At 45.3% G+C, this 15,405-nt stretch overlaps 1 protein-coding gene across 6 annotated transcripts in view; it reads right to left on the bottom strand.

Moving 5' to 3' along the window:
- LOC129834283 (SH3 and multiple ankyrin repeat domains protein 2-like) overlaps positions 1 to 15,405 on the bottom strand; it is a 248,321-nt gene that overhangs the window by 91,534 nt on the left and 141,382 nt on the right. For 5 of the 6 annotated variants that reach the window (XM_055899135.1, XM_055899137.1, XM_055899136.1 and 2 more), the window contains exon 11: positions 2,293 to 2,725. In XM_055899135.1, coding sequence (XP_055755110.1) covers positions 2,293 to 2,725 — 433 coding nt within the window. Of the gene's footprint in view, positions 1 to 2,292; positions 2,726 to 7,741; positions 7,982 to 15,405 lie in introns of those variants that run through there. The other variant, XM_055899140.1, reaches the window with a different exon arrangement.

Raw genomic sequence — 15,405 nt, 5'->3', positions numbered from 1 at the left:
TTGAACAAATTCAGGACATGAAAAAAGTCCTGACTTTTCAAAAAAAGTTATTGTTGTCCTACCTTGTCAGGACATAGAGGTGAATTGTTAGGAAATTGGTGTGCTGATAAGGTAGAAAAAGAAGTACAAACACACACACACACACACACACACACGTACTTAGCGGAAAGCCAGGGTTGTATAAAATAAAATAGGGGGCATGACTTTCCCAACCAAAAATAGAAAGACAGAATGTACCGATCAAATACAAAATACTTCCAAATGACATCAGTTCTAAACGCTACATAGCTCGACCCTTTTTGGGAAATGTGAGCCAAGAAGAGTCCATCCTATTGCTTTGACCAATTCCATTGATCTCCCTTGATCCGTGACAACAATGGGGAAGGACGGGGAAAAGAGGAGAAAAAAACAAAGGAGTGTTTCTTCCAGACGATTGGCCACATTCCCTGCTGTGTCGTGGCAATTAGTGGAGCGGCATTGAAAATATGTTAATTCGACAATACTCCGTGTTGACTAAAACCTCCTGTGTAAGTTCACTCTGTTAATCAATGATGCCCTCGGAGACAGAGAGAGAGAAAGAGAGACTTGCCTCGACACATCCTCCCTCAGACGGTGCTCAGGCTGATTTTTCAGTATAAAGGGATCGTCCACTGAAAATACAACCTAACCTGATTAAATCATCGTTGGTTCTTTTTTTGCCCCAATTGATTGTAGAAACGAATCTGGGTCATTTCGGTGGCTGAAAACTACGTCTGCCTTCCAAGCTAAAGCCCAAGGCATTAGATTTGGCAGCTAATATGCGTCTTAAGGTTTCAGGTAAGGTTAAAACACACACCGTACTAAGCAAGACTTCCAGAGTCAAACACTGATCTTATTTTATCACTCTGATCTTATTTTATCTTATAGTCCACATTGTATTTCTGTATTGGAAAGTCTTGGGTAAGAATATTCTTGCAGGAGAGAGGGAATCTGATTTGATTTGTCTCGACTCTGGAGAGTATGTGAATTAGGCACAACTCGGGCTACGGGACGAGGATCCGTCGCCGTAGTTTCTGATTCAGCTACGCCTCGAGTCTTCTTTCTAGAGCCCAAAAAAAGTCAGAGGAGAGTGGGAAAAGGGGGAAAAAATAGAGGTGAGAGGATGGATGGACGGAAAGATAGAGAAGGCTTGACAAAAGGAGAGAGGAGAGGGAGAAGAGAAGCGAGGGAGGAAGTTGCTGAAAAAAATGGGATGGAGGGAGCGGGCAGAGGACAGAAGAAAGGCGTCCGCATGCTTCCCACCTGAAACAGTTTGGTAGAGTTCGGAACTGTATACTTGCTACGGCATCTCAGAATTGACAAACAGTACTAATGACACTTTTTTATCTTGTTTTTTGATCTTCGGCTAGGCGTCAGCTGAACAGAAACACGTCGACACCTTAAGGGGGAAAATGGAGGTAGAGGATGGACTGAGAGCGGAGAGGAGAGTATGATGGAATGAGTGGTAAGAGGGAATTAATAAAGAGGGAAAGGCTGATGGATGGAAGGAGAAGGGGTTGAAGGAGATGAAGAAGTGGAGAGGACAAGAGGCAAGATGGACATGAGATTGGGAAGGATTTGGAGGGGAGGATGGAGATAAAGTGAAACTCCAATGTCCAACCCATCCTTGGTTGGCTGTCATCGTGTCAGGGCAAAAGACACACTTATCCCCTTATCCCCCATTCCCTTTTCACTTTCCAATTGTTTTCCATCACTCAGAATGTCTTCTCTCCTCCCTATCTTGGGCTCCCGAGTGGCGCAGCGGTCTAAGGCACTGTATCTCAGTGCTAGAGGCGTCACGACAGACCCTGTTTCGATTCCAGGATGGTTCGATTCCAATCACAACTGGCCGTGATTGGGAGCCCAATATTCCGGAGAACAATTTGTCCGGGTTTGTCTGCGGTAGGCCGTCATTGTAAATAAGAATTTGTGCGTAACTGACTAGCCTAATAAAATAATTAATTAAATATTCCCCCCTCTCACCCATTGTTTCTCTTTGTCAAGCTCTTAATTGTTATCTCCTTCTTTCCCTCCTCGCTCTCTCTCCCTTGTTCCCAGACAGAAGGAATGTGATGGACAGTGTCAGAATGTGTGGACGAAAGACAGTGCCATTTGTCTGTATTAATCTGTCAAGGAGGACTGTGCAGATCCAAGGTTAAGTCACCAGCAATATAAAGCCTTCAGCGTCTAATCCGCAGTGCAAACATACAGCCATGTGTGTGTGCCTACATGTCTGTGTTTCTGTCTGTTTCTGCTGCTTCTCCTCCTACTGACCTGGGCTGTCTGTGCTGCGTCTGCTGTGTCTGTACATGTGTCTGCGGGTGCAGCCTGCGGGCCTCCTCTCCCAGCCGGTTGAGGGACGGGGATCGACTCCGGGGGACCACCCCCACGCTGGTACTGCGGGACCCCTGGCCCATGGTGCTCACAGTGCCATTGGAGTTCCCCTGTATCTGCCCGAGCAGCTGTGGAGAGAGGATATGGTGGGAGGTGGAGGTGGGGGGTCCGACCCCTCCGTGTTGGGGTCCGTGGTGCTGGGGGTGTCCCTGGGGCTGGGACCAGTCCTGGGGGGGCCCTTGGCTCACTTTGAAGTTGTTGTCACTGTTGGAGCGCAGCAGGACCCGGGGGGCCGCCAGGGAGCCACCGCTGCTGCTGGTAGGGGGAAGGGCCCGACGCCGCTTGGAGTATTCCGGGACCTCGTGGAAAGGCACTGGGTATGAGAGAGAGAAAGAAAGAGCAAGAGATAGGGACATTCACTGATTATCTAAAAAAAACAGTTCTACCTGACCCTTGCAAGTAGAGGTGTCTGTCTTATGAGCCATTTCACTCTCTGTTCATGATCATGTCGCAGAGAGCTAGACTTTGTGGTGGAGAGACACGTGAGGAACAGAGTAGCACTCCTACCTTTCCTGATAGGTAGGTAGAGAATGAAATGGAGAGCACTCCAAGAGATAACCTTGAATAATTAATTTATTGCCCTGCGATTTTACTCACATTCACACATGCAAGCATGTTCGTACTTACGCACATACTTGCTTACTAACACGCACGCACGCAGACACACGAACACAGAATATCAATCACTACTTGTACGGCGATGTGTCTGATTGATTTTCTTGATGGGAATCAGTCAAGATCAATTTTTTCCCCCAAAGGCATCCATCTATCCCTTACTGTAAAACAGTTGAAACACACACACACTTACATGCACGTACACACACACACACACACACTTGCCTGGGCGATGTCTGCTCTGCATTATTCGATAGTCCTGTCTGGCCCTCTCATAAACATCCAAGTCATTATGATCTCAGTATGATGATTATTATTATTGCACTGAGTACAGCTGAGCTCCTCTGCCCCACCAGCAGTGGTGTGATTGAACCGTAATGGAGGGCCATGCTTATTTCCCAGTGGAGTTTCAGCATTAGAGTATAATATCACACTGACAAGCGTGCAACTGCGGCACTTTCGTCTCCATTCGCAATTAAAGCAGTGGAGGAAGTAGCAGGAAGGCGCCTGCAGTCGCACCAAAGACCCAACAACGCTTTCAATGTGAGAAGGTGATCAACAATAGAGCTAGCATTAGCATTTGTTGTTAATCTTAGACTTGCAGTAGTAAATTGGATGCTAGGATTTTGATCACGGTGGCTAAGTGTCTCACAGGGATGAAATGCTAGTAGCTACAGTACAGCTAGCCACAGGTTAGCCTAGCCTATAGTGCTACAAGCCCTCACTTAGCCCTAGCCTCATCTAAGAGGGTTTCAATACACCATTGTCTGTGTCAGTGACAAAGTCCTAGACCGTTTCGCCATCACATCACTTTCTCTCTCCTTCACCAGGGCGTAGAGATGAAGAGAGACACTAATGGCTAATGAGCTAACATGCTAAGGTGCTGGCAGCTCTTCTGCCCATTACAGGTTGGTGTGGGTGTGTGTGTGTGTATATATATGAGATATGACGCAGCCTTTGATTGAGTGCACTGGACTAGAACCACATGCATTTCACACACACTGCGGGGTTTGATACGCACACCTGAGAGAGAGAGAGAGAGAGAGAGAGAGAGAGAGAGAGAGAGAGAGAGAGAGAGAGAGAGAGAGAGAGAGAGAGAGAGAGAGAGAGAGAGAGAGAGAGAGAGAGAGAGAGAGAGAGAGAGAGAGAGAGAGAGAGAGAGAGAGAGAGAGAGAGAGAGAGAGAGAGAGAGAGAGAGAGAGAGAGAGAGAGAGAGAGAGAGAGAGAGAGAGAGAATGTGCCAGCCAGGCTTTTGGCTTTAGCAGAGACTGGAGCCATCTTAATACACCTTACATTAACCATTATCATACCTAACATTAACCATTATCAAAATCACCACCACAGCCTGGCCAATTGTAACTCAACCTCAACCAGGCCCACACTGCTTTACAAACCACATCCTGTTTAATCACTAACAAATACCCTGACCACAACCCCACTTGATGTAACACTTCATCACAAGACTATATACCCTGACCACAATCCCAATCTTTGACCACAACCTGGACCACATTGCTATCTTACCACCCCCCCCAACATTAACGAACCACATTCCAAACACTTACAGTAAACCATAAGAGTGCACAGCTTTCGTGTGGGGCATGAAGACAGTATCCTCATGTGTGGGAGGATGCTGAACATGCTTGGCGTCACTGACGTGATTACGTTACACACAAAGGCTATGAATACACCTAAATCAAGACAAGTTGTAATGACCGACGCCCGGAAGATGAGAAGCAGGTAAGGGGAGTCAACATTTAATACGGAACAGACAGGTAACAAGAGAGGAACAGCATCAGCACACAGGTATACAACGACAAATGACAATTGATGCAGCTGCGGAGGAACAGAGATGGGGAACTGCCAAATATAGGGGAGGTAATAAACAGGTGATTGAGTCCAGCTGAGTCCAATAATACGCTGATGCGCGTGATGGGGAAAGGCAGGGGTGCGTACTGATGGTGGCAGGAGTGCGTAATGCTGGAGAGCCTGGCGCGAGAGCGGGAGCAGGCGTGATAGAACGCCCCCCTCTCTAGGGGCGCCACCCGGCATCCCACCTGGGCGAGCCTGACGGGCTGACCGAGGCACGGGCGCTGGACAAACTGGCTGGGCGTAGAATCCCGACGAACTGGCAGGGGCGTGGGAGCCTGGCAAACCGGCTGAGGCGTGGGAGCCTGACAACCAGGCAGAGGTGTGACAGCCTGACAATCCCGCTGAGGCGTGGGAGCCCTATGATCCGGAGGAGGCGTAGCAACCTGGTGAGCCGGCTGGGCGTAAAAACCTGACGATCCGGCTGAGACCTGACGTGGGATGGGCAACTTTCGAGCCAACCGGGGCAAGTAACCTCTCGAGCCAGCTAGGTAGTGACAGCCCGACGAGCTGGCATAGGCACCCCCGGTTCCATCGGTGTTGGCCCTGGACCCGACGTCACCACCAACTGGAATGTCAGCATGCTTCGTATGATGGCTTCTGCATTCTGTAAGGACTGGCGCCGGAGATGAGAAGCAGGTACAGGCAGTCAACATTTAATACGGAACAGAAAGGGAACAAGACAGGAACAGCGTCAGCACACGGGTATACAACGACAAACGACAATTAACGCAGCAGCAGGGAACAGAGATGGGGAACTGACAAATATTGGGGAGGTAATAAACAGGTGATTGAGTCCAAGTGAATCCAATAATAGGCTGATGCGCGTGACGGGGGAAGGCAGGTGTGCGTACTGATGGTGGCAGGAGTGTGTACTGCTGGGGAGCCTGGTGCCTTTGAGCACCAGGGAGGGAGAGCGGGAGCAGGCGTGACACAAATAAAACACTACATTTTCTAAAAGAGATATTCAAATAGTAAAAACAATAATAAAATAACAGTGGATATGAGAGACTAATGCATTACAATAAATACAAATAAATAGGATATATAAAATTGAATAAATTAGATAAAACAGATATGACTAAAAGCACCTTCATAAGCAAGGCTACAAATGTGTCTTAAGATCTTTAAAAAATATATATACAGTTTCTGAGGCCATCAGATCCTTCGGCAGGCTGTTCCAAAGGCCAGAACCATGGTGGCTGAAGGTATCCTCACCAAATGTTTTGATTGTGACCTTTGGAACAACTAAAAGGCCAATGCCTAGCACAACTGAGGTGCACTGGGTGTAAGGGAAGAAAAGAAAAGGGGGATACTAGTCATCAAAAAGAAAGGGGGACCAAGGCACTCTACATATAATTAATTTAAATGCCTTTATTAGAATGGCGTGTTCAATAGCAACAAGGTTTTATTAAAAAGCCGACGCGTTTCGGCTGCATGGCCTTCGTCAGGGAGATACCTAGTCAGTTGTACAACTGAATGCATTCAACTGAAATGTGTCTTCCTCATTTAACCTCTCTGAATCAGACAGGTGCGGGGGGTTGCCTTAATCGACATCCACGTTATCAGCGCCCGGGGAACAGTGGGTTAACTGCCTTGCTCAGGGGCAGAATGACAGATTTTTTACCTTGTCAGCTCGGGGATTCAATCCAGCAACCTTTCGGTTACTGGCCCAACGCTCCTACTCGCCAGGCAGCATGGAGTTCAAACTTATCGACTCCTTTGACTGGTTCTATTGTACTGGGCAAACTAAATAAAGTACTTGCAAGTATTTGCCATAGTTTGACCCAGAACTGACAGTCAGACATACATGCAAGTATGCAGTCATGTGCGTGCACACATGCACACACACACACACACTCAGCCCTTAATTGTGCGCTCAATTGTGGAATGTAATAAGCACACATTCCCTCTGTATGAATAGAGAACCAAGGAAAAAGAACATGACAAACATCCAGAGCTGTCTTATATAAGAGAGGAAAGCAATCAGTGTGATCTATATCATTTACTGTGCTCTCTAATACTAAGAGAACTAAGGTCAAAGGCCAATGAGTGATCAGCTCTGGTCAGTGTCTTGCAAAAAAAGGGATTTGACATAATGTAGTGAAACCAATGAAACTATACCAAGCTTTGAAAGAAAACCAAAAAATGCACTACTCATAGATCCAGTTTGACAGTTTGAGTATATCTCATTGATAAATAGCATGTCAGGTGGAAGTAAAGGGTTAAGGAACCAACTGTTTTCACACACAGGCAGATGGATCCATAATGCACCCGGCAGAGCCGTTTTGGTGACGTGCATCATCCACTCATTTTGGTGGGTGTGTTTTCTCCCCCGTGGACCAGGAGAACGATAGATACACTATGTGTCCTCTCGCTGGCTATAATCTACATACAGTAGTTGATTGGTGAAGGAGACTATAAATACCTTTTGTAGAAGACTGAATCATAACACATTTATTTGGAAACCACTCAAATGCGTGCCAACGTTAAATCTATGACAAAACCTCTAATCTATCCTACATGTTAAATAACCTCTAGCCTAAAAATAACGACACATGTAAAAACCACATCATTGTATAGGTGTTGCTAGTTTAAATCAGGACGACAATGAATCCACAACGCAATGACCTAGCTATATTCATCACATTCAAAAAAGCCCGAAATGGAGAATAACTTACTGGAGCAGATGAAATTATTGAAAGTGTGCCACGCAGGGATAAAAAAAATATCGCCTGAGAAAGTTGAAAGTGAACGCGCAGTAGCGAAGGAAGAGAATCCCATCTAATTATGAGAAAAAAGCAAATAAAACTTACACCCAGACTGGTAAAGGTGATAGACCTACCTTCCTTTTTTAAGGCATTGAGAAAAGACTTCATTTTCACCCCTTTTTATGTTACTTCAATATTCGGAATACCTACATAATCAGTGCACTTTTTAAAACAGCACAGGAAAAAAATTAAGAAATAAAATCTCAGAATTCCACGGTAGTCACTGAAGAATGTGGCGCCAGGTACCATGGACCGCGACTGATGGAGTTTAGCACCGGGGAAATCTGACGCTCGAGCGCAGCGCACAGGAACCGGCCTGGCAGAGGCGCGAAAGCACACTCACTGCCGCACCGCCAGTCATCTCTCTCTCTCTCTCTCTCTCTTTCTTTCTCTCTCTCTTTCTTTCTCTCTCTCTCTCTCTCTCTCAGTGGGATTTTAAGGCGAAATGACATGCTTCATTGACAAATGTTGTTACTTCGTTAAAATATCATTCCATGTGATTTCAATCATTTTCTGACTGCACTCCTTTTGATTTGAACAAAACCTTCCATACATATTTGCCCATGGTGGAAGTGGACAGAAAGTTACATGAATGATAAAACAGAATAGAATTATGTGCTATGATTGAAATGACACCCACCACGTATTCAAGAGGATACTGTTTCTCAACCATGACTGGCACAGCACAAACACTTCAGATTATGTCAAATAGAGTCTAAGCTACAACAAGCTTTAAAAAATGACATAGTTGTTTAACTAAAATAATAGAATAGTTTGACAACCCTGTTGGTAAGCTTTCAAATTATATCAAGCTCAACCGCTTATCTTTTCAGCGATGAAGTCAAGGATGTCTCGGGTATGCAAAATGGGTCAACTTTGAGCACCTCTATCTCCTGAATATTTTGGCATTCAAGTCCAAAATGTCCCTTTCTGACCACTTCTACCATGGGAAAACATGTATGGAATATTTCGTTAAAATACTAAGGGGTGCAGTCAGAAAGTAATTAAAATCATATGGAACAACCATAAACACAACTTATCTGTTAATTGACTGTTTATCAATTAATATACTGTTAATTGCTCAACACATTCACCCTGCAAAGTACAAGGCTTAGGACAGGGGTTGACTAACTTTTTTGGCCCATGACCCCATTTTGATATCTGAAAATTCTCTCGACCCCAACCATGTGAAAAAAAATAATTAACAGCCAATGTTTACTTTTTTATTTGGGGGCTATGGCAGTCAATTTTAAATTAGTCTGACATGATGTCTCACCGACATGAATGAGATGGGTGTGCTTGATACATGGAGCTTTTCAAAGTCAGGGGTTGTGGTCAACAGTGCGCCTCTGCTGTCACATCCAACCTGGATCAATTTTTGGTTTTAATGCAGACAAGAGCACTGTGTCCGGCTTCACGCAGATATGAGCTGAAGAAGGGTACCCTACCATGAGTTTTATAGCACTTTCAAGACAACTGGGAACACGGAAAAATACGAGGTCAAATCATGATGTCACTGATCTTTAGGTCCGAAAGTTGTAGATCTAGGGTGTGTTTGTATATTCAAATCTGGAGTGCAAGAGTGCGCTCAGAGTGCGCTCAGGGCGTTCGTAAATTCAAAGCTTTGTCAGATTGTCTGTTTGTAAATTCAGAGTGTTTCGCTCTCGGTGCATTCAGAGCGCACACTGGATGTTGTAGCCGAGGAGTAGGGTTGACACGAGCGTTCTGACCTTACAACGGCAGTCAAGCACCCAAGCTAACTGTCGAATGTTGGCTAGCTTGCAAGCTACTAACAGACACAAATGAGAGAACACCTCACTCTGACCATTTTACTCCACCCTTGCAGAGCTGGTTAGGCTGTTTTCATGTTATCTAGAGCGTTGGTGACTGTAACTGTGCTGCTGACAATTTAATGATGCTTTTTGGCCGATGATTACTGACACCGGCCATATTCAACTGGTGTTGAGCGTTCGTACATTCATCAGTTATTCTGCGCTCTGGCACACTCAAATCAAATCAAATCATATTTTATTTGTCACATACACATGGTGAGCAGATGTTAATGTGGGTGTAGCAAAATGCTTGTGCTTCTAGTTCCGACAATGCAGTAATATCCAACGAGTAATCTAACCTAACAATTTCACAACAATTACCTTATACACACAAGTGTAAAGGAATGAATAAGAATATGTACATTAAAAAAATATATGAATGAGTGATGGTATAGAACGGCATAGGAAAGATGCAGTGGCAGGTATAGAGTACAGTATATACATATGAGATGAGTAATGTAGGGTATGTAAACATTATATGAAGTGGCACTCAGACGAGAGTCTTTTGTTAAAACATGTAACTAGCTAGCTAAGTAAACAATTAACCATAATCCCAACTCATGACGTTATTACTCTGCATGAATCTGCAGATAGCTAACCAACCAGGTTCAATGTTAGCTAGCTAACATTAGGCTATAACTAGCAAAGCAAATGGCTCTGAGATTCGAATAATAAGATCATACAGACATAAAGACTTTGTCAAAATTAGAAATGTGTAGTATCTGAAAATGTAACAAGCTAGATTCCCGAGTTTGAATTCTGAGTTGGATGACTGTTCAAAATGATTGTTCCCAGTCGGAGCTCGTTTCTTTCAGAGTTCCGAGTTGTCTCGAACTCTCCGTAGTCTGAGATTTCTGAGTTCGCTATTCCAAGTTCCCAGTTGTTTTGAATGCTCAGAGGGAGACGGCAGGGTATTCCCTTTGAGTCAGCAGCCAAAACTCCTCCATAGTGTCACATGAATGCGTTGTCGGCAGCATTCGGTCACGTGACAGCTCAATCAGCGGTTCAATTTTACCAACTGGCAGGTCAACTGAGCCAGGATTATAGTCAAATAAATTGGGAAGTAGGTCCCAAAGTGCTCTTCCAAGTGTTGGACCTGAGCAGTCATCACTCATGTGGGACACTTACTGATGCTGTTATTTTCTTCCTTTTCACAGAGTCAACCAAGTCTGTTTTTTTTACATCCATTGTGAATGACAACAATTCCTCTCACAATGCAAAAAATCATTCCAACACTCCTCGATAACCACCAAGCCTCAGTGTGAAATAGAAAATGATCATGCTCTGATCCCATATCTCCACATAGTTTTGCAAACAGGCGTGCGCGCAGTGGATGTGGTTTGATATAGTTTACAATCAAAGTTACCTGCTGCATCATATCTCTGAGTTCTGGCTCAGCTCTTTTGCCACCAGTTGCTCTTGGTGTATCAACGCGTCCATATGACAGAGGGAGACACATTCATAACAAGAGTGCAGAGGCCTGCGCGCCATCCCGCCATAGATGGAGACCCATCTGTGCAAAAGCCCACCATTCGATCCCATATGGAATCTGTTTTCGGTCAACATAGCCATGCTATGAACATCCCCTATTACATTGCATGCTCGTGAACCGTGAGACAGAACAATATGTCCTCGTGAATAGCATCCCCCGACATGCATAGCGAACAAAAGTCAATGCATGTGGGCATCTCGGCCCTAACGTCCATTTGGAGAGCATAAGATAGGGAGTTTTTGAGTCGTTCAGCCTCTTGATTGCTAGCAATAGCATAAATGATTCGTTTAGCAGTGTTATCTGACAAAGGTATTAATGTGAGCTTCTGTGTCTCTGCCTCCCCCACAGATTGTTTCACCATATCAATTGTAATGGCAAAGTCTCTGCAAAAAGTGTGTGGTTTCATAGCGTAGCAGGCCTAGCCATTCACCATGGGAATGATTCAAGTGCAATGGTCAGGTGCGGCCTTTTCCCATGATCTAAAGGCGCTCTCTGATTGAATTTTCATTTAGATTTTTTAAGGTTAACCACATTACAATGCTTTTGAAATACAAAAACAATATTAAAATATACAGTACAGGTCAAAAGTTTGGACACACCTACTCATTCCAGGGTTTTTCTTTATTCAGACTATTTTCTACATTGTAGAATAATAGTAAAGACATCAAAACTATGAAATAACACATGGAATCATGTAGTAACCAAGAAAGTGTTAAACAAATCAAAATATATTTTTGATTCTCCAAAGTAGGCACCCTTTGCATTGAAAATAGCCACAGCTTTGCACACTCTTGGCATTCTCTCAACAAGCTTCATGAGGAATTGTCACGGTGTGACTAGGGTGGATATGCTAGTTTTGTATGTCTAGGGTTTTTGTATGTCTAGGGTTTTGTATGTCTAGGGGTGTTGTATGTCTAGGGGTTTTGTATGTCTATGTTGGCCTGATATGGTTCCCAATCAGAGACAGATGTTTATCGTTGTCTCTGATTGGAGAGCATATTTAGGTAGCCATTTTCCTCGTTTGTGTTGTGGGATCTTGTCTATGTATAGTTGACTGTCTGCGCTAGTCGTATAGCTTCACGTTTCGTTCGTTGGTTTTGTTGTTTTTGTTAAGTGTTTCATTCAGTAAAAGAGAATGTACGCATACCACGCTGCGCCTTGGTCTCATCATTACGACGATCGTGACAGAAGATCCCACCAACAATGGACCAAGCAGCGTGTACAGGAGGAGTGGACTTGGGAGGAGATCCTGTATGGAAAAGGACCCTGGACACAGGCCGGGGAGTATCGCCGAACTAAGGAGGAGATAGCGGCAGCGGAAGCGGAACGGCGACTATACGAGGAGATAGCTCAACGGAGCAAGCACGAGGGGCACATGGAGCCAGTCAGGGAGTCGAGTGAGGAGTTCGACGCAAGATTCCGGAGAGAGGTGCTGGCATTGAGAGCGCTGCAGAGCGGGCGTGCTGAGGTGCATGTCATCAGCCCGGTGTCACCTGTACCGGTCCCACGCATCAGGTCTCCAGTGCGAATCCACAGTCCAGTACGTCCTGTGCCTCCTCTCCGCACTCGCCCTGAGGTGCGTGTCATCAGCCCGGTGCCACCTGTACCAGTCCCACGCATCAGGTCTCCAGTGCGCCTCCACAGTCCAGTACGTCCTGTGCCTCCTCTCTGTACTCGCCCTGAGGTGCGTGTCATCAGCCCGGTGCCACCTGTACCAGTCCCACGCATCAGGTCACCAGTGACGGTCCCCAGTCCGGAGCCTCCGGCGACGGTCCCCAGTCCGGAGCCTCCGGCAACGGTCCCCAGTCCAGAGCCTCCGGCTACGGTCCCCAGTCCGGAGCCTCCGGCGACGAGCTGCAGTCCGGAGCCTCCAGTGGTGGTTCAGAGCCTCCGGCGAAGATCCACGGTCCGGTGCCTCCAGCGACGAAGCCTCCAGCAACGGTCGGCGGTCCGGTGCCTCCAGCGACGAAGCCTCCAGCGACGGTCGGCGGTCCAGAGCCTTCAGCAGGGGTTCTCAGTCCAGAGCCTCCTGCGACGATCTAGGGTCCGGTTCCTCCGGCGACGATCCATGGTCCGGGGCCTCCAGAGACGACCCACGTTCCGGAGCTTCCGGCGACGATCCACGGTCCGGGGCCTCCAGAGACGACCCACGGTTCGGAATTTACAGAGCTGCGTCCAGAACCAGAGCCGCCACCAAGGGTAGATGCCCACCCGGACCCTCCCCTATAGGTTCAGGTCTGCAGCCGGAAGTCCGCACCTTTGGGGGGGGGGTGGGGGGGGGGGGGGGTACTGTCACGCCCTGACCTTAGATATCTCTGTGTTTCTATATATTTTGGTTAGGTCAGGGTGTGACTGGGGTGGGTATGCTAGTTTTGTATGTCTAGGGTTTTTGTATGTCTAGGGTTTTGTATGTCTATGTTGGCCTGATATGGTTCCCAATCAGAGACAGCTGTTTATCGTTGTCTCTGATTGAGGAGCATATTTAGGTACCAATTTACCTCGTTTGTGTTGTGTGATCTTGTCTATGTATAGTTGCCTGTCTGCACTAGCTTCACGTTTTGTTGTTTTTGTTAAGTGTTTCATTCAGTAAAAGAGAATGTACACATACCACGCTGCGTCTTGGTCTCATCATTACGACGATCGTGACAGGAATGCTTTTCCAACAGTCTTTAAGGAGTTCCCACATATGCTGAGCACTTGTTGTTTGCTTTTCCTTCACTCTGCGGTCCAACTCATCCCAAACCATCTCAATTGGGTTGAAGTCAGGTGGTTGTGGAGGCCAGGTCGTCTGATGCAGCACTCCATCACTCTCCTTGGTCAAATAGCCCTTACACAGCCTGGATGTGTGTTTTTATCCTCCTCCTCCATGCTTCACGGTGGGAACCACACATGCGGAGATCATCCGTTCATCTACTATGCATCTCACAAAGACACGGCGGTTGGAACCAAAAATCTCAAATTCGGACTCATCAGACCAAAGGACAGATTTCCACCGGTCTAATGTCCATTGCTTGTGTTTCTTGGCCTAAGCGAGTCTCTTCTTATTGGTGTCCTTTAGCAGTTATTTTTTTGCAGCAATTCGACCATGAAGGCATGATTCACGCAGTCTCCTCTGAACAGTTGATGTTGAGATGTGTCTGTTACTTGAACTCTGTGAAGCATTTATTTGGGCTGCAATCTGAGGTGCAGTTAACTCTAATGAACTTATCCTCTGCAGCAGAGGTAACTCTGGGTCTTCCTTTCCTGTGGCGGTCCTTATGAGAGCCAGTTTTGCCATAGCGCTTGATGGTTTTTGCAAATACACTTGAAGAAACTTCACATCTTAAAGTAATGATGTAGTTTCGCTTCTCCTTGGTTATTTGAGCTGTTCTTGCCATAATATGGACTTGGTCTTTTACCAAATAGGGCTATTTTCTGTATACTACCCCTACCTTGTTACAACACAACTGATGGGCTCAAACGCATTAAGAAGGAAAGAGATTCCACAAATTAATAAGGCACACCTGTTAATTGAAATGCATACCAGGGGCCTACCTCACTTTTTTGGTTAAGGCATGATTCCATATGTGTTATTTCAAAGTTTTGATGTCTTCACTATTCTACAATGTAGAAAATAGTAAAAATAAATAAACCCTGATACTGTATATATACACAGTATACACATTAAAATGCAAATCAACCAGAAAAATAGTTACATTCCTCCACAAATAAGTCCCCAATCAATACATTAAATGAACCGAACGGGACCAGAACATCAAGATAAAATAGATTTAGAGTTTTCTTCAAGCAATATGCTCCATTTAAACTAAAAGCAGATTTACTTAGCTCAGTAGAGACCCTAGGAACCTCAAGCGTTAACCAATCCTGTTAACGGGTTAGGCAACTCATGAATCTATACTTCAATGGCAAAGTTAGATAAGCCGGAAGTTTGTGAAGTAGTGCCATGTAAACAAAAAAGGCAATAATCTGCTCCCTACTGCTTAGAGAAAGGCACGATCTGTTTCTATACAAAATGCCACGTTTAAATCTCAGCTTCTTAACCAGCTCAGCTATATATACATCAAATCCATATCAATCCAAATGCCTAAGTATGTATATGTTCAATTGGAAAACCAATTGATGTAATTCCTCTCAAACATTCAAAAGTGAGTTTGAAAACAAGATGAATTCCGTTTTGTCCATATTAAGCACACGTTTGAAATCAAAAGGGATTCCTGCATTGCTATAAAATCTGACTGTAGTTTCGACACAGCCAGATCAACAGTCGGGGGAAATGGCATACATAATAGCAGTGGTGGAAGAAGTACCCAATTTTCATACTTGAGTAAAAGTAAAGATACCGTAATAGAAAATGACCCAAGTAAAAGTGAAAGTCACCCAGTAATTGCTAAAATATACTTAAGTATCAAAAGTA

This window comes from Salvelinus fontinalis, chromosome 35 (assembly GCF_029448725.1).
Source record: "Salvelinus fontinalis isolate EN_2023a chromosome 35, ASM2944872v1, whole genome shotgun sequence".
Classification (NCBI taxonomy): Eukaryota; Metazoa; Chordata; class Actinopteri; order Salmoniformes; family Salmonidae; genus Salvelinus; species Salvelinus fontinalis.
This window is presented reverse-complemented; position numbering and strand designations above follow the sequence as displayed.